Source organism: Chamaea fasciata, unplaced genomic scaffold (genome assembly GCF_029207755.1).
Source record: "Chamaea fasciata isolate MVZ Bird 193981 ecotype frontalis unplaced genomic scaffold, bChaFas1.0.hap1 SCAF_23, whole genome shotgun sequence".
Classification (NCBI taxonomy): Eukaryota; Metazoa; Chordata; class Aves; order Passeriformes; family Sylviidae; genus Chamaea; species Chamaea fasciata.
The window spans coordinates 5,282,620-5,309,605 of NW_027094108.1; the positions used below are offsets into that span (position 1 = coordinate 5,282,620).

At 46.0% G+C, this 26,986-nt stretch overlaps 1 protein-coding gene across 2 annotated transcripts; it reads left to right on the forward strand.

Annotated features, from left to right (window-relative positions):
* Window positions 1-928: 928 nt before the first annotated feature.
* CDC42 (cell division cycle 42) lies at window positions 929-26,180 on the forward strand. Of its 2 annotated transcripts, none has more exons than XM_066202766.1 (6): window positions 929-1,021; window positions 12,774-12,914; window positions 15,848-15,920; window positions 18,704-18,813; window positions 18,909-19,106; window positions 24,792-26,180. In XM_066202766.1, the coding sequence occupies exons 2-6, from the start codon at window positions 12,810-12,812 to the stop codon at window positions 24,879-24,881; spliced, it is 576 nt and encodes a 191-aa protein (XP_066058863.1). In that variant the 5' UTR covers window positions 929-1,021; window positions 12,774-12,809; the 3' UTR covers window positions 24,882-26,180. The 2 variants fall into 2 exon arrangements, with proteins under 2 accessions (XP_066058863.1, XP_066058864.1); XM_066202767.1 differs by lacking the exon at window positions 24,792-26,180 and adding an exon at window positions 23,305-24,218.
* The last annotated feature ends 806 nt before the right edge of the window (window positions 26,181-26,986 follow it).

Sequence of the window (26,986 nt, forward strand, 5' to 3'; positions counted from 1 at the left end):
GTGGAGCCTCCTGTGCTGCTTGCAGTGAGGATGAGTTTCTGGAGAAACAAGGAGATGGTGCCCTGTGGGAGACTCCAGGATCTCTCCAGGTTCGTGATCTCATCCACTCAGCTCAGCCTCTACCCAGCTGGTGCCTTTGTGCTTGACAGGGCAGGGATTTCATCCACAATCAGCTGGAAGAGACAGTGAGGCACTGGCATCCATTAATGATCTCATCTTGAAGTCTTTTAAAAATACTTTTCTTCCTTTGCTCAGGGCAGCAGTGAGCATATTCGGAAGGCAAGGGCTCTTTCCAAAATCCCCGGGGATGGCCAATATTTGCAGAAGGCGGCACAGATGTGCTTCTGGCATCATTACATTGGGCAGAGGGGGTTTGGTTCTGTCTTTGGCCATGCAGATGAACCAGGGCTCATTTAAGAGGCCAAACACAAACGTGCTCAGAGGGTTTGACCCATTCCAGGTGCTCCCCAGAGCCAGCGTTTGGTGACTTGAGGCTGCTGGCACTGCTACTTGCAGCTCTTTCCAGCTTCTAAAATTTGAATTATTCTGGAGTTTTCTGTTTCAGGCCAGATTTTTGCTTTGCTTCTCAAAGCGGCCGTGCGTGGAAATGAAGGGTGGAGGGGCTTAGGGGAATTTAACCCGCCATAAGCGCCCACTGCTCTGGGGTGTCGTGTCCCAGCCAGGAGGAGTGTCCCAGCAGGAGGAACTGTGGGTCTTTGGCCCTTCTTATTTCAGGTGCAGGGAGGAAAAACCCCAACAAACAAACCAACAACAAACAAACCAACCAACCAACCTAGAGGGAGTTTGGGCGCTGCCCCGGGCCGGCCTCACGCCGGGCGGGCCGTGCCCGAGCGCGCCCCCTGCCGGTGCGCCCTGCGAGCGGGGACGCGCGGCCGCCAGGGGGCGCTGCAGCCGGCACGCCCCTCGCCGGCGCGCTGCGCGGTGACGTCAGTCGGCCGCCCCTGTGCCTGCGCGGAGGAGACCCCGCAGCGAGCTGCCAACGCCCGGCGGAGCGTCCGAGGTGAGCGCGGGGGGGGCGGGGACGGCCCCGGGACCCCCGGCCGGGCCCCGGCACCCCGGGCCCCGCCGGCACAGCCCCGGCCCCGCCGGCACAGCCCCGGCCCCGCCGGCACAGCCCCGGCCCCCGCCTCTGCCGGAGCACCCGCCGTGCGGGAGCCGCCCTGCCCGGCCTGCTGTGTGTGCCGGGGGGAAGGGCGGCCTCCTCCCGGCGGGGCCCGGCGGGCGCTGGCGGGGCTCCCTTTGTGGGGCTGTTGCGTTCGGACGGCGGGCATGGCCGCCGCTTCTCCTCCGCGTCCTTCTCCGCCTTGCGGGCGGCGGGCCGGACCCTCGGAGCGGCGCAGGAAGCGTTCCCGCGGCCATGGCGGGGCTCGGCCGCGCTCCCCGGGCCCTGTCCGGCCCGGCCCCGCCCTGCCCGGCCCGGGCCCTCCGCGCTCGGGAAGAGCCGCCTGCGCCCGGGGCTGTGGGCGAGCCCCGAGGGGCTGCGGGCTGGGCTGGCTGTGCCACGGGAGCCCTGAACCGCAGCGGGGTGCGGGCATGGCGGAGGGCTGAGCTCCAGCTGTGCTCCCTGCACACTGAGCGCTCAGCCCAGGAGCCGCAGACTCTTCTGCCAGGCTGTGGGTTACCCGGAGCTGTCCCACAGCTCTCCTGGCAGTGTGATGCCCCTGTAGCATCCAGGGTTGGTGTTGACATTCTCCTTAGAAATCTCGTAAAAATGTATATACTGCAGCAGCATGACACCTGTCTGTGTCTTAAAGGTCTGTTTTAGCGATCTGGACTTCAGTTGTGTCTCTGTAAGTAGAAAGAAGTTGCAGCTGGTGACAGCTGTAGGAGACAGTCGCAGAGGCAGGTAGCTGTGGACGTAACAGCCAGCATTGGAAACCTGTGCGTAGCAAAGGCTGGTCAGGATTCCTGGTGTCCTTTCCGTGTGGATGCTGTGAGCAGGGCACCAGAGCTCCCCTCCTGACAGCAGCGTGAGGAAGACAGGCTCTGCGAGGAGGCCATGTTAGATGGGTGGTCAGAAGTGGCTCGGTCTGGCCATCTGTGATTGTCTTTGTCTAATATTTATCTGTGCTTCTCTCCCAGGGAAGGAGGTTTGGGCTGTTCAGAGTCTTGAGTTGCAGTGCCCCTAAAGCTTTTTGGAAAGGGCGTTTAAACCCTGCACCAAGCTCTTTGTATTGGTGATTGACATAACTCAGTAAAGCATTGCAGCTTCTCTTTTTTTGGTAAGCAAATTATATTTAGCTGGCTGTGTGTGGGGAAGCTGTGGTGAACTTCCCTTCTGTTGTAAACTTCTGCTCTGTAAACTCTTGTTGTCAGTGTAAGGTTCTGAGGTAGATGGTATAGGCAAGTGTGTATTTGAGTCAGGTCTTAGACATGTATGTAAGGTTTGAATCAGAATATTGCTGACTGTAGAAATGGTTTGGTGTTTAAACTGTTCTCGTTCATGCTTCAGTAACAACAAAAAAAAAGATTTTTGAGTCTTGGCGAGGAATAGAAAATTACTGTGGTGCAAGATAAAACATGTTTTCACTTTGGTAACATATCCTGGGCAGAAGTTTTAATCACTGGATTTGCATACTTTGAACTTTGTTATTCATGACCTGCAACTGATGCTCTGGATTCATTAAGTGCTCTGCTTTAGGGTTGTTTGTTTACCTGAAACTGATGGCTGGGCTGGGGAGTTCATGATGTTTTTGGTGTTTAAATAGAAAAGCTCTGGAAGCTCTAGTGTGGAGTACCTAAAAGGGAAGCTGTAGTTGTGCTAAAAACCAACAGAAAACAGAAATGGAGCCCCTGGGAGTTTCACAGGGGTTTCTGTGACAAGTGTGCAGTGAGCTTTCCTTGCTGCAAACAGTGTTTGAGGCCGATGGAAAGTGCAGCATGTAGCTGGCCACTAATCTTGATGTAAAGTTTTCTTTTGGTTAAAATGTAGCTTTAGTACTAGAATAAATTTCCAAGTCTTTTGAGCACAGACAGAGAGCTGGACCTTTCAGTTAAAGCCTTTTCAGCAGCCCTTGTTGCAGTGGTGGGTTGGTGTGGCTGGGTTCCAGCTCTGGAAGGTTTGGACAATAAACAAACATGCAGCTCCGCAGCTGAGGTGTGTGTAACATGCTGCAGGGGAGGTGTGTGTGATCTGCTGGATGCCCATGGGAGTGCTCACAGCTTTTCCAAGTTGTCTGTGGGCTCATGTGTTTTATCCTGCTCCTTCCTCTGCCTGCCCTTTGTGGTCAGCTGAGCTTGCCTGCTGCCCTTTGGCTCCACCATGAATTTGTGATAGGAGTTTCTAGAGCAGGAGACAGTTAGGAGGAATTGTAGGGGGTGTAATTATCCTTTCCCTTTAGGAAAAGATTATTTCCTGAGGAAAGAATGACGTGTTTTTCCTTTTAGAAGATGAAGGTGCTGTCGAATCAAATGGAAGTGAATTTGTTTCCTGGTGCTTCAGGTAGCAGGAAGCTCTCTTTAACTACTTAGTCTTCTTCCTTGGCTCCTTTCACTCTCATACATTAAATGTAGGTGTAAGCACCCTCTTTTCAGTAGTTAATAGAAGACAAATAAAACAACTTACTGACCAGATAAGCCTTTATGCAAAGTTTAAAAAGAAATTTAAAGTATCTTTACATTTCTGCAGCTTGCCACCATTTAATTAGCTGGCTTCCTCCAAACCCTGCACTGTACACTTTATTGTGGTCTTACACTGTACAAGCTGAGGGTGCATCCATCAGGAAGGACTGCCTTTAGGCATGGTGGGTAAAGAAATGGAATGGTAGGTGAAGAAAGCCCTTTCTCCAGAGTTCCTGCAAGGGCTGAAGCCTGGCACTGAATTCTCCCTCCCTGAGGGTCATCCTGACACAGCTGCCTCTTACAGCCCGTGGTGTGTGTGACAGCCCCTGAGGTGAGTGACAGGAGTGGCACTAAGGCAGGGAATTCCCAGCTTCTGCTAGGGGATCCTTTAGGTTGTTTTTGAGTGGGTGAACTGGGTTTGTTTCTCTGGCCCTGCAGAAAACTGCAAACAGAGCAGGAAGCGAAGTTTGTGTAATTATCTTTGTAATCTTCCCTTGGAGTTTCAGAGAATGACTCTGACGTAAAGAGATGTAAAACTTCAGAATACTAATTGGCCTATTTTCAGTAGAGCAGCTGTTCTTTCCTTGAGGTGTGTTAATTTTTCTTCCAAACAAGTGATATTTTATAAAGAGGAAACGAAGAATTTGTTTTGAAAAGCTTTTAAAAGCTGTTTATCTGTTTAAAACTCTTGTGCTGCCAGTTCACCCCATTACTTTAGAGTGTTGTGGCATGATTCCTAGCAGGAGAGTTGGTCCATGCGCTGTTTTCTTGTCTCATGAAAAACCAATACAGAACCTTTTTTAATAATGTAACATGGGGGCTTTGTCTGGGGAGGTGTGCAGGTACTGGGTCATTTTTGCCAGGTTGTGTGTGCCTGTGATGAGACTGTGTGGGATCAGCAGGTGTTTTCCAGCACAGAGCTTACAAACTCTGGCAGGTGAAGGTTTTCCCCAAGCTGGTGTTAGGGGAAGCTTCAGGCTGCTGTGGACCGAGGCCGGTACAGACCCTGGAGAGCTGCATGGGGTTGCTGTTACAGCAGTAGCTGAGGCTGCCAGAATTGTCTTGTTTTGGAAGGAGCTGCTTTGGATTGCTCAGCTCTCTCCAGTTGAAGGATGCTGTGCTGTGTTTCTGGCCAGTGTTGAGTGTTCTGTTGGGGGAAATAATGACAAAAATGCTCCTGTAGCTTTGGGTGCATGTCAGGAAGGCCTGTACTGCTCCATGAGCTGGGTGACTGTGCACCAGAGAGCAGCTGGGGAGCAGCTGAGTGCAGAGGGGCTTGTGTGGGGGCTGGATCTGACAGCATCAGTGTGTTTGGGCAGTTACCTCGAGTTCAGTGACACTTCAGGGTTTGGTGCATGTTTTGCTGGGTCTCCCATGTCCTGGAGTGCTGTTACTGCTTTATGAGCCTCTTGTGCATCTGCCAATGGCTGAATAACAGCCAGCTCTTGGTCCTGAGTCCTTGGTCCCAGCTCATCTTAGGCTGGGCAGAGTGGGATGGTTCCAGCTGCTCTGGGTCCTTCTGCTGCTTAGGTGAATGAAGGGCAGCTCTCTGCTGCTGTCATGGTGTTGCTGAGCCTTCCAGCTACTTAATTTTAACAGCAATCCAGGATAGCTCAGTTGCTTTTGCAGTGTTTTTTTTTAACCAAGCTTTATCTTTGGAGTCTTCAGAGTCCCTGATACTCAGCCTGAGCATTACCCCTGAACACAGCACGTCTTTCCAGGAACTTTGTGGTTGTGTGGATGGAGCACCTGCAGCTGCCCTGTACTCTGAACAAACAGGAGTGAGCAGGATCTGCTGCAGGGTGCTTCTCATGGAGGAAAAGCATGCCTCAAAGAAAGGAATTTTTGCCAGGGTCGTTTCTACCACTGTTGAGTGTAGCTGGCAGTGGGAAAGTGGGGAGACCCATCAGGGCCAGGTGGGCCTTGGTTGGAGGCTGTGTCCAAATAAGAGTGTAGGTGCGGCTTGTATTTTTAAGTATTATCAGTATGCAACTAAGCTAGTGAAAATAGGAGTTTTAAGTGGTAGTAAAATATTGAACAGGATTTTGTTGCATAGTTGAGAACAGCCTCCTGTAGAGTATGAAAGTAAGGAGTTATAAGATAAGATTAAAATGCCTTTGACAGAAAAGGACTTAATGTAACCCCACACACTTCCCAGTGCTTCATCTGGGGCAGTTTTTTCCAGTGCTGATGCTACTTTTGACAGTGTCACCTTAACCAGAGTGATAATGGGGAAGTTGTCGCTGTTTTCTGTGGAGCTGGTGTTCAGGTGGAGGTGGTTGGTTGGAGCCTTGCAGTGGGATAGTGGGCAGTGCCTGTGGTAAAGCAGGTGTAGGCACAGCTGCACCACAGTGTAACTGTGTGGCAGCAGAGCCTGCTCAGTCTCATTATCTCCCTGGTCAACTTTCTAGTTTTGAATTTAGGGCTAAAATGGGATGACATGGTTTTTCTCCTTCTTTTTTTGAAGTTGCAGAACTTGAAATCTGTGTTATGGTGCTGTTGGTAGTTTGGGCTCAGGCTATTGAAATTCCTCGGCCAAACTGTCTTCACTTCTTGTCTTGTGCATGTATGTACCAGGTGATTGTGAGGAGTCTTTAGAAAGATGTGCAGAGTAGCTCTCAAATCTTACAGAATTAGGAAAAGAAAAGCTTTAACTGCAGAAAATATCAGCTGACCTCAAACAGTGGGGTCCTTTCCAACTCAGCATATTTTATTCTGTGTTAACTCTATGATAGTTTCATTTTGAGATCTTTTACTGCTTCTTTGGCAATTCACAGTAACTTGTCCAGCTATGGGAGCCTCAAGCCTGCAGAGGTGTTGGGATATACAGGCTCTGGTTGGCAGATCAAGGGATGCTCAAGGACCTCAGACACCTGCTTTATCTCCCAACAGGGATTCCCATAATGATGGCAAACTTTGTGGGTTTCAAGAACAACAGGAGCCTGTGAGCTAAATCAGGGCTGTCAGGTATTGGTCCAGCTCTGTTGGTGATGGTGATCCTGTGGTTCTTCCCACTGCCTGTTTTTGTGTGCCTACCCACAAATTCCTCATGCTGACATCCAGCACCAGGCTGAGACTGTTGGTGTGAGCAGGTATGTGGGGTGGAGCCCAGCAGTTTGCTCTGCTGCTGTTGGTCCCTTCAGCCTCAGATAAAAACCCACTCACTGCACATCCAGGTCTTTACCTGAATTCTTGTCTTTATTTTGACACAGCTTCTGCTGCAACTGAACTTTTGTGGCTCTGTCTCATAATTAGACACACTTATAAAGTGAACAGCAGCACTGATTTTTGGAGAATTTGTACTCTGCAGGGAGAACTGGTGGTATTTAAAGGATTGCGTCTGATCTGTTAGTGACAGTTAACCCCAAAACAATGCTTAAAGCAGGATATCCTTTTCAAGATCTGGAACTGATGGAGTGCAAGATTGTCTCAAGTCCACCCCTTGTTCTTCTGCAGATTTTAGCTTGGACTTCATGATTTGCCTTCTCTAGAGGAGTGGAACTCCAGTGCTGTGCTGGTTTGTAGTGCAAGAGCCAGTTTAGGCCTCACCCAAGAAACTGAAGACCCAGACCATAAGCTTGACTTAGAGCCTCTGGGAACAAGTGTATTTGTGTATAGAGCTGAAGTGTCTGCAGCAGTCTATGCTGTGGGCAGGATGGGCAGTTGAGCTTGGGCATCAGGTGGTTTAGAACCTAATATATTCTTTTATGTGTCATTTGCCACCTTACTGGCATAGAAGTGGCAGATGTGTTTAGTTCTGGGGTGAGATCTTCATGAAGATGATGATTCCTGGCAAGCTGGGAGGTGGGCCTTGGGCTGGAGGATTTTCATAGTGTCTATAAATGGTTGCTGCACATGTGCAGAAGAGAATTCTGGCTGTGGTGGTTCTACTCTTAAAAACAGTTTTGCCTTCTGTGCCAGTTAATTTTTCTGGAGTTTAGCTCTGATTCAGAGAGTGGCTTCTGTTTGTGTTTTGCATCACAGGCTAGTGACTGTACCCAGAGGTCCAAGGTCTTCTCCCTTTGCAGTTGGCAACTGAACTCATGGGGTCCCTTTGTTAGTGGCTTGGGATCTCTGCAGAGAACCTGTGTTGTGCACTGACCTTTGTCGTGTAGTGTTCGTAATGCAGACATAGAGCACCTCCTCGCTGTGATGCTGGTGGGTGTCTCTGGTGAGGCAAATCAGGGTCCTGGGATTGTAGGTACCTGTCCTTGGTGCCCCTGTGACTGGAGAGATTTGTCACTTTGAAAAGCAAAAGTGTTAGTTTGTAGTAGGGCTGGAAGAGGTGGCTGAGGGCAAGGACCTTGGAATGGATTGGAATAATTTGGGAAGAAATTGTCAAGTACAAAGGAAGACTTTATTTAGAACTGTGTGGTTTTATAGGATATGAAATGGAAGTACCATGGAAGGGCAAAAGTAGTTACAAGAGATCATGAATAAAATCCTGAGAATATTGTTCCTTTCAGTGTCACCCCTAAGTGCTTTGAGTTGGATGAATAAACTGTTAACTGTAAAATGACATTGGATGGGAAAAGAAAAATCTTAGTTTTCAGAAATGGCTGTTTGTTTCCTTGGAATGTAGAGTGGGTACCCAAACAGGATTTGGAATCTGTGATGGATTAGTTAAGGTTCAACTGATAAGCTAATGGTGTATCCCAGAGAGCAGCACAGGTTGGTTCTTGGTGGGCAGTGAGCAGGGGGTTCTTGCAATGAGCCAGGCAGTGAGTTCTGGCAGTGAAATGGCAGCAGTTTCAGTCCTGCCTGATAGAGGAAGTGCTGGTGCTGCAGAGGCAGGAAGTGAGTGCAGGACATGCAGACAGGTCTGACAGCACAGTTTCCTCTGGCTGGGAGAATGTGCCCATTTTAACCTGAAATCAAGCTTCAGTAGCATAACAGTTAGAGGAATTTTAACAAGCTTGAAAGGCTTGTGGTTTCTCCTTCAGATTGCACATAGAGCGAGAGTGAAGGTGAGATCATGCAGATTTTTAACTGAGTATAGTAGGGAACACTGATTGTGTACAAAACCCTACAAAATTTCACTTAATCCTCCTGCTGGTAGTGCACATAGGTACTGAACAGATTGCAGCTAGTATTACAGAAAGTTTCTGAAAACAGAGTACTGCCATGTTTCATGTGCCTGCCTTGCCTTTAGGATGGGAAAATGCCACTTGTGTTTGGGGTGACGTGGCTTGTGCTTGGTCACTGGGAACCTGCCATAGGTACTGTGGATTTCCTCAGCCTCCTGGGGTCAGTCAGTGTCTTGGTGCTGGAACAGGCCTGTGTGACCAAAGGGCATCATTCCAGAATTTCCTCTGCACCAGGAAGGATTACTGAGCTCCAGAATGTCCCACTGGAGACTTCAGTTCCTTCCTTGTTTGTTGTATCTCACATCTCTGTTAATAGTTCTGGAATTAATCTTAAATGCTCATCAGCTGTCTTCCACAAAAGTGTAATTGAGCTTTAAAGCAGAATTCTCTAAAATGGGCATCAGAATCTGACAGAATTTACATGGCTGTGTAATCCTGTTGAGTTCTCTGAAATCCTGCTGTTGTGATCACATGTTAAACAGGTTAAAATTCAGCAAATACTGCAGTATCATTATTTAACATGTATTTTACTGAATTGCTGAAGGTTTTGGTTACACTGCAAAGAGGCTTGAAAGATGAAACCAGTGCAATGCTGTTTCTCTTTTTTTTGTAATTTTTATTTATGTTTTCAAGAATTCTTCAGAACTCCTTGAAGAGAACCAAGTCTTACTGACCTGCATTACGTTCCCAGTCTTTATCAGCTCTCCTGTCTGGGCTTGGCCAGATGGCTCACAATTACATGGCTCAAAATCCACTCACTGCACCCAGGCTGGGATGACTTCAGTGCTTTCCAGTCTGTTTCAATTCCCTCAGATATTTAAAACTGCTTGGAGTGCTGTCTCTGCTGGGTGTTGTACATACAGACTTCCTTTTATTAGGTGGTGACTTCTGGGGGGAAACAAGCCCAAAGCCTCTGTAACTTCTTTGTTTCTGTTTCCCTTGTTGTTGCACTCTGGGGATGAATTATTCTGTGGTTAATCTCAAATTGGATTAAATTACTTTGAAACCACAGGTCAATGATGTATGTATCCTTAAAGTTATTCCAATGGAAGAGGAGGTCCCAGCACAGTGAATCTGAGCTCCTTAGAAGTGAGCTTGTTTTCAGCTGTGATCTGTGGACTTCTCTTAGAAGTGCAAAATATGAAGTAGCTCAACCAGCTAATCTAGAAAGCCTGCTAATCCAAGGAAATAATGTATTCAACAACTCCACTTTGCCACTGCTAAGACTTTGGAGACCTATGCTGAGCACTAAATCTGTTTAAAACTTACACCATCTTGTTTCAGTATTTAAGCATAACTTTTACATCCATTAAAAAAAAAGTGGGGGGATTTCTTTACCCAAGAAATGTGCTCAAATTTATTTTGTTCCTTTTAATGTGTAACCTTGAAGTGTCTAATAGTGGCAAGGGGAACCACATTGAACAACCTGTGTGAGATCAGCGGTACCTGATTGTTTCACAGAGAACTTCCGTGGTCTGGTTCAGTTGTTTTGATGTTCGTGGTTTAGAAAGGAGGAGGAAAAAAAAAAAAAAAAAACAAAAAAGAAAATAAACAACCTTGCCTGGGCTTTTCCAGCCCCCTGTTGTGCTGCCATTCAGGTTCTGCTTTAGACTCCTGAGCAAGGCTTTGGGTTATTTGCTCTCTGTTTTGTTCCCACTGCCAGAAAAGCAGAAGGATCAGGTCACCTGGTAGAAAAAGGGAGTGTGTGCTGCTTCACCCAGTGCAGTGGTGTGTGTGTGTGTGTGTGTCTTTGGTCTGCACCACAACAATAATTCACTTCAGGAGGGAATTGGAGCTGCAGAGGGAATGAGCAGGGCTCTTGATTTGCAGTGCTGGTGCTCTGTGAGAGAAACTGTGTGGACAGGGCTGAGAGCTCAGTGGGGGCTGTGGTGAGCTGTGTGCACACTGTCTGTGTGCAGCTGCTGCTGTGTCGGCCTCAGTGTCGGCTCTGAGCCCTTGCCAGAGATCAGCAGCTTCTCTCCCAGTGCCAGCCTGGGGTCTTGGCTGTGCCCAAGGACAGGGAGGAAGCAAAAGCTTGCAGCACACTCTGTAACCAAAGTCACTTTCTAGTTACCGTGGCTTGGTGCTCCCTGGAGTAATGAGCTTTAAAGAGTAATACTGAACCCATGTTTTTTTCTTTTTACAAAGGTGTATGTGAGTTTTTCTCAATATACAAAATTTGGGTTTGTAGGGAGTCATGGATTGGTCTGTTGCAGTGAGCACAGGGAGTGCTCCAGAGCCAGGATTTTATCTCTAGTGTGCTTTCTGGGCTCTGGACTGGTAGTCTGAAGCAGATGTGTAACCTGCAAATTACAGGTAAACAAGGAAATGCAAATAATTGGGGAAGCAGGTAGAAGAGGGAGGTAGAACAGGAAGGGAGGATTACAGCATGGAGGAGTTCTGGTGTGCCCAGAGTGGAAAAAGTGCTGGTCTCAAGGGTTGGCTGTAAATGCTGTTATGTGAGAGGGATGTTTCTCCACTTGAGCCAGCCCGGGGACAGCCAGAGCAGGAGTTCCAGGGGCTGGCTGGGCACTGTAGCAAATTCGAGTGGAAATTGTAAAAACATACCAGAAGTGGCTGGGAAACCCAGTGTGGAGATCTATTTTGTGCTTTATTGACTGTCTGAGAGGGAGATGGTAGAATTGCCTTGCCCATGTGGGTGGGGCGTTACTGGTGACTGGGGTTAGCTGGAATGCCCTTGGGTTCCTTTCCTCTGCCTGAGTTTTGGCGTGTTTTCCTTTTGAGATCACCTTAATGAGTGGCTCATCCCTTTGCACCTTTGCTCTGAGCATGAAGACTTTCTCAACATGGGTCTGAGCTGTTCCACTGTCTACTTTCTGTCTGTTTGCGTTTTTTTTTTGTTCTGAGCTGAGACTTTCTCTGTGATCAATCAGTGCCCGTAGCATGGCAGGGCAGAACTGTGGCAGCACTTCTCAACTGAGGCAATATTGAATAATAGTACTTGCATATGAACAGTTGAACTGGCCTGAACACAGAAGATGTCTTTTGAAATGTAAATAGTCGCTTTGTCCTTCTGAGTAAAGTGTGTTTGCTTCAGGGCCAAATTGCAGAGCTTTTTGTTGTATTAATGAAGGGCCTGTGGATGTGTCTGCGGATTCTGCTGGATGTCTGCTGGGAGACTGAGATCTGCAGAAATCAATAGATTCTGATGATATTAAAATGGGGCACCAAGTAGAGGGCTGGTGCCAACACCTGATGCTTACACACATCATTCATTGTGTCTGTGCTTGCTGAAAGAGGATTTAAAGATGAGGATGGTAGTGTGAGTGCCTGGTGTAGCAGGTGCTGGCTGATGGATTGCTCTGAGAATCTTTGCTGCCATTTCCTAAAACTGTGGTTTTGTCTGGGTCTTGTGGGAGTGGTGGTGACTAGTATTCCCCTCAAGTACTGTTCTTAGGAACTTCTGAGGATGTTTATTATGAAGGTAGCTGTCTTTCTTGAAATCTTGGAGCATCCCTGCAGTATTTGAGGAGGAGCTGGGGGTGGTATGTTTCTTTTGAGTCCCTTGCAGTTTCCTTTCCTTGCAGGGATGATGGTGATACACAGTTATCAAATCATGTTGCTGGCTGTGACTAAAGCCTCAAAAATCTGGATTTTCACTGTACTTCCTTTACATTATTACTGTAAGAAATGAAATCCCTGGGAAGTGACCAAATGCATAGTTCAGGAGGGATTGATTTGGGTTTTTAATGCAGTTACCCTGACCTGAGAGCCATGGCAGCATCCTTGCTTGGCTAAAGCTTTGCTGTTCTTATGATGGCAAATCTGCTGCTTGCAACACCCCCTGCCCCCCATCAGGACTTTACAAAGGCTGCAGCAAGTCTTTGTTGCTGTAAATGAAAGTATTTTGGATGATGTTATGCTGACAGTCAGTGAGAGCTCAGCCACTAATTTCCTGGGGTCAGGATTTCACACATCTATGTGGAGGCATGACAAGAGGCCGGGAACGCCTCTAATTAAAGCTCATTTAGGAATGCCATGCTTTCATATATCACATGTGCTGTTAGTGGTTTGGGCTCCAGTCAAAGGTGATGTGCATAGGGCAAATACCTAAATATATGTATCTCTTTTTTTCTCTTCTAGGTTCTCCTGGAGCTGATATTCTAGTAGATTTCAACTATGCAGACGATCAAGTGTGTAGTAGTGGGAGATGGTGCTGTTGGTAAAACCTGTCTGTTAATTTCTTATACAACAAATAAATTCCCTTCTGAATATGTACCAACGGTAAGTGTGAGAGTGGCTCCAGTTGTTCTTTGGGCACCATGGGGTGGGGAAGCATGAGTTCCCTTTTGAGCCAACCTTGATGGCATGCATGCCCTAGTCTGTGTCCTTACAGACTCCTTTCCTCTTGGAGACTCACTGATAGAGCATGGACCAGTGACAGTCAGTCTTGATGTCCTGCTCTGCCTTCCTTATCACTTGGTGGTGCTGGTCAGCTCACCTGGATCTGGTCAGTTCTTGCTACTTGACTGCTGTGCAGAATATGCCTTTTCCTAGTGGATGTATTCTGTGAGTGAGAGAAGCAGTGCAAACAACTGCAGACCAGTGGAGAGCAAGCAGTAGGAGCACGTGCTCTCCCAGTTGTGCTCTCACTTACTTCTACATCTTTGTTTTTAGGGAAGAGAGTATTGCTAGAACAGTCAGTGACTACAGTTAACATTTTCTGAGGCTCATTTTTCTTTTGCAACACTGAAAGATCCAGAGGTGTAGTGCCCTGTGGAGGGTGACTGGTCAACCTCAGCTAAGTATGAGGAGTGTGTTGGATGCAGTCACATTCTTTTATACTTCAAATGTATGCATAGTCCTTAACTATGTTGAAGTAATCTTTTTAACAGGCTGTTTTCTGACATGGTGAATCCCTTGACTTATCCAAAGTTATCAGTTGGCTCTGTGTTTTGCAGTCCTTTCTCTTCAGGGAGGATATTTCCCAGTGGAAGATAGGTTTCATGGTGGTACTGCACATGGTTTGTTACCTGTGTGTTTTTGATGTTGTTGCCATTCTCAAAAATCAAGGCAGTGAGGGGCATGTCTTTGGAAAGGCCCTGGCAACAGTTGGGGTGTGACAACTCAAGTGTGAGTCCTGTCCCATGAGAGCTCATGGCAGCTGCTGCAGTGGGCTGTCTGGCATTGGCAGGAGCTGAAACTTCTTTGGGCTCTGGTTTTTAGCCATTTTGGCACAGCTGAGGATGAAATCCTCTGTGAATTGTGCTATGAGACTGTAGTTGCCTGGTTTCTGTGAAGGCCAGCCTCATAACCCTTGTTAGGGCTCTACCCCAAACATTCCAATAGAAGCTGTACCTTAACTAAAACACAAATTAAAATAATCCCATTTTGCAAACAGGGAGCTTTAAAAACAAAAAAAGATGAGAAAGGAGGCATACTAATGCCCTGAAAGGGCAGCTACAGGTGGTAGCTGAACAAAAAATTGGGGGATATTGCTGGGGGATTGAGCTGCTGACCATCTTCAAACATGTGGAAGAGCACATGCTCTGACCTTCATCATTCTGGTTCCTTGTCCTGTTCCTAGGAATAGAGGAGTTCTCCTCCTGATCTGTCTTTTGGGGTCTTGGAGCAGTACAGTCATGGCACACTGAATGTGCCCTATGAAATTCTTTCCATCCTCCCTCAGCCTCAAGGTGTGATTTGGAGCTGGGCACTTTATTGTGTGTTCAGTAAGGCAAACCCAGGGCAGTGTGTGATGGATTGGGCTGCAGGTAGTGGGGGTGAGTGGTGAAATCTCTTGCAGTGTTTTGTCATCTTAAATGTGCTAATTCAAAGTGGTGTGAGAAGTGGATTTCTGCTTCTGGATGATGTTCTGGGGATAGGCAGTGTGCAGTGGCCATGGCTGCTTTCTCAGTCACTGTATGTTGTGAAAAGTTGAAAAAATAAGGGTAGTGTCAGGTCTGTCTTTAACCAGGGCAGTCAGGAGGGAAGGAGACATCTGAACTCTGGGGAGTGCAGCTTTGAAGTGCAGTCTCACTGCCCTTACCTCAAATTTTGGTTTGTTGTGTTTTTTTTTTTTCAAGGACCTAAGCTCTTAGTGTATTAACAGCAGATGCATGTTGTTAATGTGGGAAATAAACAGTCCTCCCTGCTCACTTCCATGAGAAGCCTTTGAGGTGACTGCTGACCTCTTTCCTGTTGGGGTTTACTTCAGCTGTGAGAGCTGCTCAGGCTGCAGTTCTGTGAGGAAGCAGAACTTCCCCATCATCATTCAGAGATCCTGACTGGCCCCAAGTGACCAAGCAGCAGCTTGCAGGGACAGGTGGTGGGTTTGGTTTTTTTTTTTTGCAGAGGGAAGGATCTTTTGCCAAAGGTAGTTTCTGTTGTGGTTCTGAAGACAACATGGTTATTGGAATGAGGGATGCTGACCTCAGACAGGGCTCTGCTGAGTGGATGGGTGTTGGAGGTGAGATTTTGGGTAGGCCCTTGTGCTCAGTTGTACTGTAAACCACTTAGTGGGTGAAACACTGGGTAGTGCTGGTTTTAATCTGTGCAACGTCCTGGAGGGCAGTACTGTTGTGCCAGCTGCTGTTCCAGAGGTAATAGAACTTGATATCTGGAGCCACACTCTCCTTTTTAGATTGAATTTGACACTGATTTTTACCAGATACTGCTCCCTTCAAAGAGGGAGGATAAACCAGTCTTGAAAGGATGGACTCTATTATAGAGTTCCCTAGGTATTCAGAAATACGGACTTAGAGGATTTGGGTACTGTGAGATGCAGCCCCATCACTGTGTGCCCTCGAGGGGCAGGGCTGACATTATCCATTCTACCCCTGTGGGGATGTGTCTGCTGTGTCACACTGAGGTTGAAGTTTGGCATTTCTGTGGCAGCATGAGAAACCTCCTTGTAGTAACAGACAAACACTGCTGTACGTGTTTTGCTCAATGGTTTCTATCATGTGTTACTCAGTGGTGTACCTTGTATGCCTTTGCTTTAGTGTGTCATGGAAACAGCTGGAGTACCCCTATTCCATATGGAATTGTTCTGTTAATGGTAATTGTTAGTGGTAATAGCACTGTAAGCCTGATGGTTGTTTTCCTGTAGAGGTGTCTTGTTCAAATCAGAGGTCCTCTGGCAAGGTGAGTAGGATGATGGTTTGAGAAATGGCTTATTCATGTCTCCTTTAAACGTGTGTCTCTTTTCTTGCCAGGTTTTTGATAACTATGCTGTGACAGTGATGATTGGAGGAGAGCCTTACACCCTTGGCCTCTTTGATACTGCAGGTGAGAGACCTGTGTCATTGTACTTGACCAAGATTTACCTGAGGTGATGTTGAACATGAAGACATACAACTGGGTGTGGTGGGTTTTTTTTGTGGATTTTTTTGTGGATTTTTTTTGAGATTTTTTTTTAATAGAAGGGGGAAATCTCTCTTGATTCTGTCAAGACAGAATTACTTATATTAGAACCTCTTAAATGTGCGTACACCTCTGCATCCTTAATGTGGATGAAGTCTGGGTGTGGATTTCATAAGTCCTCTGACTGCATGCTTTTAAGAATTAAAAATCTGCTGGCCTCTTGTTTAAGGCTGTATCTGAATTTTAGGCTGGAGAAGTGTGCATTGCTATTGCTAAACATTGCTTTGTGTGTGTGAAAAATTACCAAGAAAGGGTAGAAACTGCTTTAGCTGCTGGATGCCCAGTCCCTACTGCCTAATAGTACTGAAGTGATGTGGCAGCAACTGGTATTGTAAACTCTCCAGAAGAGCCCTTCTAGAGAGCTTAGTTCATAAGCTTTGATCTAAAATTGTCTGATAAAATTTAATCTGTTTCCAGCTGTGTTCTTACATGCATAATTAGTGTCTAATTTGATGATGAAACAATCTTAGGTTTCCAGGTAAACCCTATAGCTGTTAAGGAAACTTTCCTGTTTGGCTGTGCAGCCACACTTCACCACCTGAGCTGGGACTGAAGCCTGTTTTCCCAGGTTTCCCATAGGTGTCTCAGGCATCCAGATCCTTAAAATTTCATTGTGATGCAAAACCTAAATAACAGTTTGAGCTAATGCCTCCAGGAAGAGACTCTGAACAAAGCAAACCAGGAGCTTTTATATCCCTCACAGTGTGTTTGAGAGTCTGGGGGCTTCCAGCTGAGTCCTTGGCTCCTGCTGTATCTCTGGGTGTCCGTTAGCTGGCCCTTTGTTGTGCAGAGGGTCAGTGCCAGCTCACCTGGGGCTTGTGGACATGCAGAGCTCAACCTGCAGCTGGCAGCCTGGCTTCACTTAGCTCTCCGTGTTCTCCTCCCAAACGTGATTTGTGTTCCCATTATTGTCAGCTCCCTAGTTCATGGATAAGGAGTTAGGTGGAAAAGAGAGACTCCTTCCTGACATGTTGTGTGGTCTGCTGTAGGGATCTTGGTGGTCCTACAGCAGTTGTAGCATTGCACAGCCCCTGTGTGGAGAGTTGTGTTGGGTCCTCTGCCTGTTTTCTGGCTGAGGGTTCAGACCTCTGAGAAGTGTTGTGTGTGTAGTTTACGCACATTCATCTATTGTCAACATGAGCAGTGATCCAGCTAGTAATTTTGAGAACTTACCAAATGAGGTAACATTCAATGCACATAGGTGACCCTGTGCACTTGTGAATGTAAAAGCTTTCTTTCCAGAACTGGACTGCTGAGGGGAAAGTATTTGTTCTTAAAGGTTGCCTGCTTTTTCTAAATAGCTGCCAGCACAGGTGACAAAATTTAGCAACGGATGAAACCCCTGTTGCTAGTTCTCAGATTAAAACCCAAGTCTTTGTTTTGAGCTTGTACTTAGAAAACAGACTTTGGGAGTAGTCTGTTAATAGCAACAAGATATTTTAGATTTAGGTTAGATGATAAGAAGAAATTCTTCCCTGTATGGGTGGTGAGGCCCTGGCACAGGTTGCCCAGAGAAGCTGTGGCTGCCCTGAAAGTGTTCAAGGCCAGGTTGGACAGAGCTTGGAGCAACCTGATGTAGTGGAAGGTGTCCCTGCCCATGGCAGGGGGTTGGAATGAGATGAACTCCAAGGTTCTTTCCTCCCCAAACCATTCTGGGACTATGATTCTGGTCAGTGCTTACTCCCCTGTGTCCAGCCAAGCACAGTAGACGAAACGAGCTGTCTAGATTTCCATCTTCAGACTGTAGGTCTTCTCCACTGGGGTGTCCCAGCTGTTGTGTTGGCTCCTTCAAGATCTTGCAGGTAGGTCTTTGTCCTGTATAGTGGATGAGACAGCATTAGTTGTAATCTCAGACATTTTAAACAAGTGTTTTGGATTTGATTGCCGGTAAGTGCAGCAGCTTCAGTGCCAAGTTGGCTTTCTGAAAGCAGTGCTGTTGAATTGGGCAGGAGGAGGTTTAAGAATGAGATTGGACAGAGTCAGGCTGGTGGATCAGTGCTAATGGTACCTTGCAGGGACTGCCCACCTGTAGGAACTCCAAGGGAAGAGGCTGGCTGCTTCTAAAACACAGCCCATGCTGGCACTTTGGCTTTAGGGGAATGCTGCTGAGTGGCCTGGTCAGTCATGTGTACCAGCAACATTCTCCTCCTCATGCCTGGAGACACTTCATTGAGTGCTCACAGTGTAAGTGAGAACGTTCTTGTGAATAAAACTATTTTTTTTTCTCGCCTCCAAAGAGAAGTCTGGGGTTTTTTTTGCAGGGTAGTGAAATTTGATGGCATAATATTTGTAATGAATGGACTAGGTGCAGAGGACCTCATCTATAACTGGATCCATGTTCTGCAAGTTTCCTTTATGATTGAAGAGAGTGGTATGCAGTCTGAGGGTGTTTGATCTCAAAATGTGTTGGAGACTTCCCAGCTTTCCTGTGGCTTTCAGCAGCTCACTGTTATGTAGCAACTGAATGAATTCTGCATTTGAAACCTAGATTTTTCAAATGTTTGTGTTCACCATATGCTTGACTCTTTGCTTAGGAGTTAGGATTAATCACAACAATGTTACTGTGATGAAATGTGCATTCTGACCCCCTGCAGAGGGCAGGATTTTGTTGTCTGGGTCTAACACAGTGTTAATTTCCTCCTCTCTAGGTCAGGAAGACTATGATAGATTACGACCCCTCAGCTATCCACAGACAGACGTATTTCTGGTCTGTTTTTCAGTGGTCTCTCCTTCTTCATTTGAAAATGTGAAAGAAAAGGTTGGTTGAACTCTGCTTGAAAATGGAGCTGCTGAAGTAGGTCAGGAGTTATCTCAAGTGGTTAGTAACAAATGCTGTGTCTCTTCTGTCTTTAGTGGGTACCTGAAATTACTCACCACTGTCCAAAGACTCCTTTTCTGCTTGTTGGGACCCAGATTGATTTAAGAGATGATCCCTCAACAATTGAGAAACTTGCCAAGAACAAGCAGAAGCCCATAACTCCAGAGACTGCTGAAAAGCTGGCCCGGGACCTGAAGGCTGTAAAATACGTGGAATGCTCTGCACTTACGCAGGTAAGGGTTGGTCTTTGACCATTTTTGCTTGCTTTTATTCCATACTTTCTTCAGTTCCAGGGAAAAACAGCTCGATGTGGATGTGAAGGGGTGTAAGCTCTTGTTTCTGCTATTTACATTGTAGCTTTCTCTTTGTCCTGTTGTTCTAAGGCACAGAGAGTTGGCACTGATACAAAGAAAATCAGCCTGTGTGGATTAGGCCTAGTGTAGAGGGGTGATGGAGGAGGACCTGCTTACTGTGTTTGCTTCTGTGCTGGAGAAAAATAACTGTTGAAACTTAGAAGGTACATTATGGACAATAATTGGGTTGGGACACAGAGTGCACCTCACTGCTGAAACGAGCAGACAAAGGAAAAAAAAGCCTCTCATTAAAGTTAATGCTGATACTTTTAAGACCGGAAACCTTCATAGCTGAGAGCTGCCTTCTCTTCCTGTGCAGCTGGTGGTGAGCTGTTTCCTGTGCTCTTCCTTCAGATAGAGGTTCTGTTGAAACAGAAGATAAGTTAAATAGTTCTTGACAGTTCTTACATCATGTTTGTAACTTGGGTATGTGAGTCAAAAGCCAACTCAAGTAGCTGATTTGAGAGCCAAGAAACTCAAATATCTTTTCCCTTTCAGTCAGGAATACTAGAGTGGGAGCTGTTTTCTGGCTAGCTGACCTGCTGCCTTAATGCTCTGGGAACTTAATCCTAGGCTCTTACTCTTGTGGAATCGACTATAACTCTTTTAACAACTTCCTTAAGGCTGGTCTGTAAACATTTGTTCCTCTCTGATGTGCATGGAACCAGGGGTGCACGGTATCAAGCCCCTCACTCTTTCCAGTTGTGTTGTGCATTCATCTCTTTGAGCACAAAACTTTATTACTGAACTTCACAAAGCCTTAAGTTCTACTTACCTTGCCCCTTCTGCCCAGGTTGCATGTTGACTCTTCCATTTAAAATCCTCAGGCTTTTTTTTTTGTAACAAAGATTGGCCTGGGTGTCTCCTGTGAAGGAAATGGCTTTGCTGGAGTTATGCAGGACACTGGCACTGGAGGTGGTGTGCTGAGGCATGCTGCTGTTCATCCTGGGAATCCCTGATCAAAAAGTGGTCTTGGCCATGCTTCCTAACTGCCCACAGGCAAGCTGAGGGCTGTTGATGCTTGAGCTGTAATTTTCTTGGATCTGTTTAGCCCCAAACACCATTTTAGATGGTGTCTGGCACAGCCTGAATGCTGTGAACCTGCCGGGGCTGTTGTCCTGTATTGCTCTCTGAGACCCTTTCCTCTGTAGCTTTGGATTTGCTTTGGACTTGAGCTTTAGTCTGCTCAAATTGCATGGAATCACTTAGAATTACCAGAGCAAGAGCTGATATGACAAAAAATGTCAGTGTTTATCCATTCTTTCTATTTCCAGAAAGATTAATCTGTATCTGTTGCAGTGAACGACTTTATGCACTTGGAAGCTCAGCCTGAATTTTCTTCCAGAGCATTAGTGCTTGTATACCAAGTGATGATTTTAGCAGTCAGGAGTGACCTGGGAGGAGGATTCAGAAGCCGCCTCACCTGGACAACTAGTCAGTTTGCAGCTGCTCCAATTTTCTCCCTTCGTTGTTGACTCACAAAACACTTTTTTCCTGGGTCTGTCATCAGTAGCTGGTGAACAGCAGTGTAGCTGATCTGGGCAGGGTTGTGTGGAGCTCCTGCAGTGATCTCACTGGCAGCTTGCTGAGCACAGAAGCCAGCTGCTTCCCTGGCCAGGAGAGTGGTTTTCCTACCTGCAAGGCAATGCTGTATTAGCTGATTTCAGCTGAAGTGAGACTCAGCTGGGTATATTCAATCTCTCTTTGCCTTGGATGCCGTATGTGCAGTTCACCTCAGCAGTCCAGGGTGGTTTTTCTCTTCCCAACTAATTTAAAAATTACTTTGATGCCACAGTAGCAAATACTCATAGAATCATGGAATGGTATTACATTTTTTGTACTATGTGAGTCGTGAGAGGCTGAGTTCCTGAGTTTTTCCTGCAAAGGCAGAGTACCTTCTCTGCAAGTTTGGATGACTGCTCTATTGGAGAGCCAGTTCTTTCCTCAGGTTGTGGAATCCCTTTTTGTGCTGAAGGTATTTTCAGTGTCCATCTTCAACCTTTCTCTACAAAATAGGGCCCAGTGCCACTGTGACAGGTAGGTAAGGCTTTGCTGCTAGGAGAGGGTGACTGACAGTTTGCAACTACAGTAATTGTTACTTCTGTTACTCTGGAAGTAACAGAATGAGTGAATGGACTGGACTTCCTGAAGCTCAATCCTGGTACCTAACACCAGAGAGAATGCTGGATTTGGTGTATTTTCCCTCCTGATGGTGGGTTGCCAGTTTTGACACAGATTTATAAAGTGCCTTAAGCTGTCCATAAACAGAGTAAAGGAAGGCTGATCTGAGCCTGTTCTCAGTGTAACAAAAAAATCATGATTTTAACAGGCCTGTGTGCCTGTGGTATTGAACACAGTTTCTTCCCTTCATGTTGTTACTCTTGGTCATCCAGGCTTTTAAACCTGGTCTGTTTTCACAACAGTTTTGTCCCAGTCCTTTTTTTTTTTTTTCATCCTCTGCCTTTTTTTGCTAGGTCCTTCAAAACAAATCCCAAGTTCTGCACTCACGAACAAATTTCTCCCAGGCAATATGAAAATAAGAGGAGTCCCTGAATAGGAGAATTTAAGTAAAATTGTTTTCTTGACTCTTGCCCTGCCTGGGTTCTTAATCTGTCTAACAGTACATAATTGATTTTATGCTGCAGCCTTATTCCCACAGAGAAAGGAAATCTAATTACTATTTAGACTTCAGAGGCATTATTTATCTGAAGTCTTCAGCTCTTTTGTGAGCCTGAGATGCAACTCACTTAAAGAAAAAAATTGCTGGGGAGGATATACAGAATGCACAGAAGGGTACATTGTAGTTTCCTTAAACTACTGTTCTTTCAAGTATAATCTTGCATGTGATGTGATGGCCTTAAATGCTTCCAGGTGGCACTGCCTTAGAGGTCTCCCATGTATGTGCTTCAGTAAAACAAGATTAAAGACCTTCCAAAAGGGGTATATCCAGTACAACCTGTAAGGGAGAAACCAGTTACATTTGCATTATTTTAAAAGAAGTCTTAAGTTTTGCACAGACTGCAGTTGTTTACAGGATGTAATTGAAGTTTTTCTGTTTGCCTTCAGCTGTCAGAAAGCAGTTGTCCTGAATTTTTGAAGGGTGCACTCATGACAGTAGATTTAGGCGAGTCCAGTTAGCCTAAAGTGAGCCAGGTTTCACTTCTGGTGTGGTGTGTAACTTGGCCGAGCTGGGTGGGAGTGGTGACGCCCTGCACTGTTCCTGTTGTGCTGGCAGCAAGTGCAGTGCATGCTCCAGTGCAACCCCTGCAGAATCCTGCAGCTCTCTGGCTACTTGTCTGGTGTTGGATCCCACTTGTTGCAACTCCTAACGCTGTTCCTGTCTCTCTGTGGTTACACTTGCTTTGGCAACTAAACTGAATAACTGAAATGCACCATTTCCATGCTGGCTCCCGGTGTCAGAGTAGCACTGGTAAGGTATTGCATCACTTCTAAAGACTGAGAGTTAGTGACTGCCAGTGATGATGGCTTACCAGGGTGGTCCTGCTTCCATCCCAGATTGTGTGTTCCCAGCCATTTGGAGACCTTCAGTTATTCAGGGGCTGAATTCACAAAGCAGAGGAGTTTTCTGGAGTCTTTGTTCTGGGCCCTTGTCACCTGGGGAGTTGGGAGCAGTAGTCTGTGCATCCGAGGTGTTCACTATCCACAGTGGGTGATGACAAAAGGTTTAACTGACCTTTTGGGTCCCTGTGGTGGGGCAGGCTGCTGTATACTTGATTTATTCCCCTGTAAACTCCCTCAATGTACGTACAGCAGTGGAGTGGAAACCATCACCCTTTGTGTGGCCCCCGCCCCCATGTTCTTGCTGTGTTTTGCCTCTGCCCTTCTGAGTGTTGATTTTGTCCCACTCAGCTTGTGACACCTTCTGTCTGTCTCTGTCATTGACTGCTGGGTCATCTAAATGAGATTTTCTCCTGGGATCTACTTTGTTTTTTTGCAAAGTAAATCTGTTTACTGCCTCTGTGAATTCAGCCTGCTCCTGAATGCTCTTTGTATCTGCTTGTTTTTCTCTAATCCTCTAACCTGGCTGCTGTTTTTTCTCCTCCCCTCTGTCTTGTAGAGAGGTCTGAAGAATGTGTTTGATGAGGCTATCCTAGCTGCCCTCGAGCCTCCGGAAACTCAGCCCAAAAGGAAGTGCTGTATATTCTAAACTTTCTTCTTCCCCTCTTGCTGCTGCTTCCTCTGTCCCACTACTGTAGAAACCTGGTTAAAAATGAATCAAACCACCTTGATTGAAAGCTGTTGTGCCTCCTTGCCATCTTAGAGCAACCTCTGTATTAGCTCTTGGACTGAAAACAGTACTTGAGATCTTTAGTAAAACATTGTGACTGTGGAACATGAACTGGACTCGCTTAACTCCCTGCTGCTTGGGTTGCCAGGTGTGGCTAGCTTTATAATTCAGGCTGTTGGGGGAAAGGATTTGGTTACATCGTTATTTAAAGAACGACCAAAAAAAAAATAAGAGATGATGTTTGATCTTCCTGAATCCAACTGGAAGAAACAATGCGTGTGTTTTCCATTTCTACTTGTGACTCTTAACTGTATTTGCATGACAAAAGTACCTGAACTGGTGATCTGCAAATGAAACTGTAACGTGAAGGGTTTTCTGGTTCTCCTGTGTGCAGTGAGATGTTTTCTGTTGCTGTTGCTTTGGCTGTCTGTGCTATAGTGGAGTATCTGTCAGTCCTTGGGGGGAAGGAAATATTGATGTACTTGCTACTGCTTTATGAACTGTTAAAATTCTTGCTTTCACTAACATGGTAGAGCTCTTCATTTCAATAATAGATCCATAAAGCCTGTTACTGTAAGATGTAAAGCTGCTGCTTACTGTCGTGCTTCTGATTTTTATTGTTTTAAGGAAAAAAAAAATCGATTGTAGCTTGTCTTTAAATTTTGAAATTAAAAATTGCAGTTGTTTGTATAAATGACTGATGAAGCTTTATTCAAGTTGCATTTCCTGGCTCCAGTTTAATCCTTAACAAAGTGTATGGTACCCCTCTGTACTCCTCCCAGCTTGACTTTTCTGTTACCATGGCAGCTTCTGGGCTCTGCCTGGCTGCTTCTAACCCTGGGGTGTCTGGGGCTGGATGCCCGACCAGAGCATGGACTGGACCAGGTTATCATTGCATGCTTGCCTTGTCTCTCCTCCCCTGACACACGGGTGTGTGTTGTCCCAGGCGTGCTCAGGGTTGAGCTCTTCCATCTGAATGCAGCACTTTCTACTTTGTCATTAGCATGTGAAATACGTGAGTAGCCAGTTACTCAGAAAAGTTGCCTTAAGGAAATTACTTTGGTTCAAGTGTTTTGCTTCTGGTGAAGTACACTGGTCTGCTCTCTTGAGGCTCAGTTTTCTTGTTCTGAAAATGAGATGCTGTGCTCAGAAGCTGCTGAGAGCAGTGGTGTGGAGCCTCTCTAGGCAGGCTTTGGGGATGGCAAATCTCCACGTGTCCTTAGAGGGGTGTGGCTGCCACAAGTGGCTTTCTGGGGTTTTGCTTGTGTGAAAACTCAAAAATGAGACTGCCCCTTTCTCTCTTTGCCCCTTTTCAGAAAGGCCTAAAGAATGTATTTGACGAGGCGATATTGGCTGCCCTGGAGCCCCCGGAGCCGAAGAAGACTCGCAGGTGTGTGCTGCTATGAACGTCCCTCCACAGCCCCTTCTGCAAAGCTGGTGTTTGATGTCATACTAAAAGCAATGTTAAAATCAAACTAAAGATACAAATTTTAAAATTTGTTTTTTTTGCAATAATGACAAATGCCCTGCACTCCCATCTCCCCCACACGATCCCTGTGTGAGATGAGAATGTTAGTGTTTATTCCCCAGTGCCCCCTCAATTCAGTTAAACTAGTTAATTTTGAGTAATTATGTATTACCAGAAGACACTGATCATTACTAGTTTTTTATTTTGTTTATTGTTTCTAATTTTTTTTGTTTAACACCAAGGCATGCTCAATGACTTTCTCTGTAACAGACTAATTTTAGGCTGCTTAACTGAAGTCTTGCCCCTTAAGCTAGTGTGGCAAGACTTGGTTCTGGTTTCTAGACCTTGTAGGGCTGTCCTGCAGCCAGCCAGCAGCCTGGGTATGAGCAGACTTTAGTCAGGAAAGCAAAATGTCCCAAGCTGGTGCTCCTCTAAGAAGGATTGCAGAAAATACATCTTCTCTGAAGTTGCCTTGTATCTTTTTCCCCTGGCTTTTTAACTGTGCAGGTCATAATTTTTTACCCCATCCTCTTAAGTTATGAAGCCTTAGGAACAGGAGAATGATTTTCTCTGGATGCACCATCAGACTTGAAACTAACTTGCCAGTCTCTTCCTTAATCTTTGCCATCATAACCTCTTGGCTCACGTTGAAGAAATAACTGCACCTTTGGAAACATGCCTGGCTGGGTCAGTTGGGTTTTAATGAATCTACCTTCTGCCAATCCTCAGTTATTAAAGAAATGCTTACAGTGACCTGCACATACACTGCTGCTTGGACACCCTGAAGGGACCTGGGATGTGCTACAGTGGGGTTTGGAGCTGGCTCTGATGGTGCATCTCTTGCTGAATGGCTTGGCATCCTTGGAGGAGGGGTGGAAAGACAGACCTGTGTCAGTTGAAGGGAAGTGCAGAGAGGGGCTTCTGGTGTTTGCTGTGACACCATATTGGGACCACTTGAGGGAACCCCTTTTCTGCATTTTGAACCTGTAAGAGGGCCTCCAACCCCCGAGGATTATGTGCAGTGTCTCTACAAAGACCATCTGCAGTATCATAAGGATTTTACCAAAAATATATTTTGGATTGCAAATTCAAAAATTTTAAGACTTAGGGAATCTTCTCCATCTTCCAAAATTTCAATTTCTTGTAGACTCATTAGTGTTGAACCAATGCTTTTTCATGTCTAAGTTCTTTGTATATGCATTCTTTTCAGATGTATTAAAGTATCTTCACAAGCCTGCCTGAGGGTAGTTTTTTCCTTTGCTTTTCTCCTGAGTGTGAAGGACTTGTAAATATGGCTTTTATCCCTTGTGAGCCCCCCTCTCCTCCTTGTGAGCTAGCTTGGGTCTTTCCCTAATGTTTCATTCTTGTCAGTCTGCTTCTGGCCCCAGTCCTGTCAAAATTGCTCTGATCTTTGATGCAGCATCTTTGCTGTCAGACCCCTATGAAGACAGGCTTCTTAATGAAATAAATACTCAGTGTGCATGCTCCCAAACAGTAAAAGCTGGGTTTTGTCAAGAAGTTTCCTGTTGGTCCCTGCTCATGGGTGGACAGCAGAGAGCCTAAAGGGACAAATGACATCATACCTATCTCAAAACTGCACACACTTCACACCTTTTTATTCATGCTCCAGAAGAATAGTGAAGTCTTACACTGTCGATAATAACTTGTATTTATTATTAAAATGCATTAGAAAGATCCTCACCCTTCTTTTAAGAAGCTGATTTTTTGGGTACTCTAATCCCAAATCTTAGTGTAAAATGTGTGGTGTTTCACTTTTCAAAGTGATTAGTGCTGTTGTTCAACTTTGCAGTTCAGTTTTAATTGCTGCCTTCTGTTGGGAGGTTTGGCTGGGACTTTGGGCTTCCTGGAGAAGGTTTTGTGTTGGTGGCTGTTCTTACAGCTTCTTCCCCTTGTAACAGCTAATCCTAATTCCTGTGTCTAAAGCCAGCAGCAAGACCAAGGGATTGCCTGCAGGCAACTGCCTTTGGAGTGGAGGGAGAACCCTTTATGACTTCTTCAGGGTTACCTTGTCAAGCCTTTTCT

Coding starts and splice junctions, on each gene's coding strand:
- CDC42 (XM_066202766.1), top strand. CDS start 12,810: ATGCAGACGATCAAGTGTGTAGTAGTGGGAGATGGTGCTGTTGGTAAA. Junction 15,921..18,703: donor TGGCCTCTTTGATACTGCAG/GTGAGAGACCTG, acceptor CCTCCTCTCTAG/GTCAGGAAGACTATGATAGA. Junction 19,107..24,791: donor AATGCTCTGCACTTACGCAG/GTAAGGGTTGGT, acceptor GCCCCTTTTCAG/AAAGGCCTAAAGAATGTATT.